A 4,672-nucleotide genomic window follows, 5' to 3' on the forward strand; every position below is an offset into this window, starting at 1 on the left:
TATATATATATATATATATATATATATATATATATAATTAATAATTTTAATAATATTTAATTCATTATTATTCTATAATTACAATCATTCATATAAAAAGTAAAACAAATAATTAATAAACCATTATTTATTATATATATATATATATATATATAATTAAAATGTATATAATTTATTTATATCACTTGTGAACAGAAAATACTTGTGTTATTTTCATTCAACTGCAATATTAACACTATGTGAAAATATTATGTAATTAATTCTGTTATGTAATTCTGACATTATTTATTGATTCAGAAAAAAATGACAGTTCTGAAAAAATAGGTGCATGCATATCTCCTGATGTACTTTACTTTTTATTCAACAACCGGTCCAAAATTTCCCATAGTTGAAGAGACAACCACACAATAGAACTCAGACGCAGGCAGTGCGCTGCATGAGACAAAAAGTAATATAGCCAAAACAACCGCATGCATCTTTCGTGTAGATGCATGCTGATTTTATCAGACGATGCCGCGATTATAACTGAGTGACTCCTGGTTAACATGTATTAAAAGGGGTCGTGTTTAGTCACTATTTAGTGTGGTACTTTTTGACAATATTCACTCATCATGATGGTAAAATAGGGCATTCTAAGTCAATATACTGCAGTATTTCCTCTCTCAATCAGTAGAAAATATCATGCATGAAAAAAAATACCGTCATGTACCGTGAAACCAGTATAATTTTGAAAAATACTGTGACATAAATTTTTGGTCATACCGCCCAGCACTACAATGGAATCTCTCTTACCTGGCATGAGACTGCTGAAAGCTACTGTTCTCTGGCCCACAAAGTCTCGTCCAATGGGGTCATGATCCCAAACCAGGAAGCGCACTAGAGCCACCTCGGGCATGTGAAGTGTGAAAGACACAGTCTCTTCCCACACAGGGTTAAAACCTGCATTAACAATCACACCAAAAGTTAAAAAAGGTTAATGCCCCAAAACGTTATTTCTGTTCAAATAAGCTCAACAAATCCCCAGACACATAGGCAAAACCAGTGAAGCTGTACCATTATCATCCACAACCCTGGTTTGTTCTTTACAGCAATCCACCGGAAGACCAATAATCTCCACCTCAACGAAGGGATCAATGATCTATGAATAAAGTCCACAAAAGTCAAATATATTAACTGCATTTCAACTCTGAATCCGATAGGAAATGTACTCTTAGGTGGCATCTGATTACCTCACCACGGTCTCCCAGCATTGAATCAGGAGGTTTGGGCAGCTGCTGTCCACTAATGATTTTTATCACCAATTGTTTCTTCGGATTTGCAGGGAGCGGATCATTATTCAGTGGGTTGAAGGAGCCTGGAATAGATTTTCAGAGATTAACACACTCCCCAGAGTAATTGAAGAATAACTTTAAACTTAAGTGTCAAGTCATTTTTACAGTTAAGTCTTCAGTGACAAAAACACAGTGGTCGTATATTTTGATTTAACAGTATTTTGAATGCATATGTGTACCTTTACACGTTGGGCCAGGTTTGAGCACATAGCCACTACCTCCATTCACCATGAACTTGGCTCTGTTCAGTTGCATCATACGGCCATCAGTCTGGTAGTTTAAAGCCACTGTGGGTTAAACAAAAGAAAAACCTTCATTCTATTTTTCCAAACCTTCATTACATTATTTCTTGAGTCCATTTTTTTCTCTTTCCTTATATTTTACCATCCTTCCTTCATTTATTCAGGATGTTTTTCAGCAAAATAATTCCATGTATTTATTAATCTGTGTAAAGCTAAATAAACTGGATGGCTAACAAACTATGAGGTTTTATCATGGCCTGGTAAGCATTTTATTTAATAAACAATCAGGGGGCAGAACTCAGCTGCAGCTCCACAAGTTCCAATTTACTCTTGTTTATTGGATCCTTATGATAGCACGCGCACACGCACACACACACACACCTGCTTTTGCAATGCTTCTGCATATTTTTCTGTCTTGTTCCTGGTTAATTTCTGATTTCTGACTTTCTGTCTTTACCCTTTTTCTTGTTTATCTGATTCTTTGCTACTTCATTTCTGTTAGCTGCATCATCATTCACACACTCTGTTTAAAATTGTAAAACAAAGAACTGGTATTATGTAGAATGAAAACTGAATTACAGTGGGACAAAAAAGTATTTAGTCAGCCACCAATTGTGCAAGTTCTCCCACTTAAAAAGATGAGAGAGGCCTGTAATTTTCATCATAGGTATACCTCAACTATGAGAGACAAAATGAGAAAAAAAATCCAGAAAATCACATTGTAGGATTTTTAAAGAATTAATTGGTAAATTGCTCGGGAAAATAAGTATTTGGTCACCTACAAACAAGCAAGATTTCTGGCTCTCACAGACCTGTAACTTCTTCTTTAAGAGGCTCCTCTGTCCTCCACTCGTTAGTATTATACTCGAGTATAATACTCGATGTATTAATGGCATCTGTGTGAATTTGTTATCAGTATAAAAGACACCTGTCCACAACCTCAAACAGTCATTACAGGCCTCTCTCGTCTTTTTAAGTGGGAGAACTTGCACAATTGGTGGCTGACTAAATACTTTTTTTCCCACTGTATATCTGCTATGCTATTTCTACAGGTCACTAGGTCACTAATCAATCTTTATGTTTGTATATGTATTTATTTTCGAAAAGCATCAAAAGTGACAGTGAAAGCATTTCTAAAGTTACAAAATATTTATATTTCAAATAAATACTACTCTTTTGAACTTTCTATTCATCAAAGAATTCTGAAAATAACATATCACAGTTATAAAAGTAGTTAAAGTATCACAGTTTCCACAGAAATATTAAGTGCAGCTTCCATAACGTCCTTAAAATATTGAAGTGGATTAAGTCTTTTCTGGATCTTCCTCATGTATCTGGACAGCCCAATTTGTAAAACCATGCCTTTCTCCCGGGGTTACAAGATAAAGTTTTCTCCCAGTGGAGACAAAAGGGTTTAGTTTCCATTAGAGATTTATATATTGACAATAAATTTGGTTCATTTACTCAGCTTAACCACTTATTCTCTGGGGCGTTTTTGGTATTTTCGCCAAAATTTAACATACTCAAATTCAAATGTTTACCCTACACACATACAATGGAGGAAATGAAAAAAAATTGGTTTCATTGCAAAGAAAACCCTTTGAACTACAAAATATGAGTGTAATTCTTTATAAATAACATTATATATGTTTCAAATATTACAATAAACACAAAAAACTGGCGCTTTTGGAGTTTAAAAAATATATATTTTTTTGAAATTCTGTTGGGCTCTCGGGCGAGATCCCAATTCGTCAGTCACTGACGTAACGTCTCCGTTCCCTCCTTCAGGGAACGAGGGTTACACAAGTAACCTAGACGTTCTATTAGGCCCAGCTCTCTGCAATTTACTTGGTTTGATGCCACTAGATGCCAAAAAGTACCAGAAAAAAAGAATTCCATTTATGTGTATTCTGTATTGGGATACTGCTTCACAGCATCTCTCACCTCATCAGTTGACTTACTCCTGTATCCTGAGCATCTCTCCATGACAACACTGTATCATCCGTGGTCCAGAGCGGAGCTAAATCGCTAACCGGCAGCTATCTCTACATTCAGAGCGTCAAACAAACATACTGTATATCACCTCATCCACACCGCACTGTAAATAATCCATGTATATTTACTGTATACTTACTGAAATGCATAATGTACTGTACTTTTCTGTCAATAAACAAGTGTATCAAGTCTATCACGTTTCATAACAAAGAATAAGCTCTCAAACACGCGGAGACTCGCTCCTAAAGCCTCCCCAGACGCGCGCTCATTCCTCTCCACGGTGCCGCTGACCGTTCTTCATCATATATAACTTGTAATATGATAATCATAGACTGATATGATCCAAGTAGCGTTCCCTGCAACTCTTCCGTGCGGAGAAAAGCCTCCAATTCTCGCGTCCACGAACTACAACAGCCAGAAACCACAAGCTGCGAGACCGGATGGAGACCCCCCTCTCTCACCCACTCTGGTGACGCAGAGGTATCAAAGTTCACAAAGTCTGTAATGGCCTATCTGAGTGACATGTAATCTGACCAACTGCAGCCCAGAACTGACCGCAGATATCTATAACATCAGACGTGCTGCCTGTGCACTGGAATGAGATAGAGAGCGCATTATTTCCAGATGCGCTGGATTCCGTTACCTGGACAGAATGCAAATATCTCACCGATGGAAGCACGCAGAAACGTGAAAATGGTCTTGTTTGAAAGAAGAGATCCTAATCTAAAAGATACTATAGAGTATATAGATATTTGTGGCTGTTTGCGGCTAACTGAAGCAGTGCTACGAGTAGGAATGTTACACATAAAAAAAAAATGTCCCCCCCCCGCAATTCAATTGAAGATAATTCGATCTATGATTGTCACACAATGAAATAATCTACATCGTCAAATTCCTGAGAATGAGAGCTTTCTTGTGATATATGATGACTTTTTTGTGAAAAATTTATAAAATACACATTCTTCGTAAATAAAATTTGCAATGGTTAGGTGGAAAATCGTGTGTGGGACGAATACATTTCTAAGCTTAATTTTACTGCTTTATGAATATAAAAACCAAAAGGAATGGTATTCTTTGTAAAGAAGACACTCCAAGCTTTCAAAT

The 4,672-nt window shown here is 36.4% G+C and overlaps 1 protein-coding gene across 1 annotated transcript in view; it reads right to left on the reverse strand.

The window, feature by feature from the left end:
• Positions 1-4,672, reverse strand: part of plch1 (phospholipase C, eta 1) — a 92,480-nt gene that overhangs the window by 14,889 nt on the left and 72,919 nt on the right. The window contains exons 15-18 of the mRNA XM_016240485.1: positions 1,511-1,618; positions 1,230-1,354; positions 1,054-1,138; positions 793-939 (exon numbers count right to left, since the gene is read on the reverse strand). Coding sequence (XP_016095971.1) covers positions 793-939; positions 1,054-1,138; positions 1,230-1,354; positions 1,511-1,618 — 465 coding nt within the window. The remainder of the gene's footprint in view (positions 1-792; positions 940-1,053; positions 1,139-1,229; positions 1,355-1,510; positions 1,619-4,672) is intronic.

The sequence above is a fragment of the Sinocyclocheilus grahami genome, unplaced genomic scaffold (genome assembly GCF_001515645.1).
Source record: "Sinocyclocheilus grahami isolate Dianchi unplaced genomic scaffold, SAMN03320097.WGS_v1.1 scaffold591.1, whole genome shotgun sequence".
Lineage (NCBI taxonomy): Eukaryota > Metazoa > Chordata > Actinopteri > Cypriniformes > Cyprinidae > Sinocyclocheilus > Sinocyclocheilus grahami.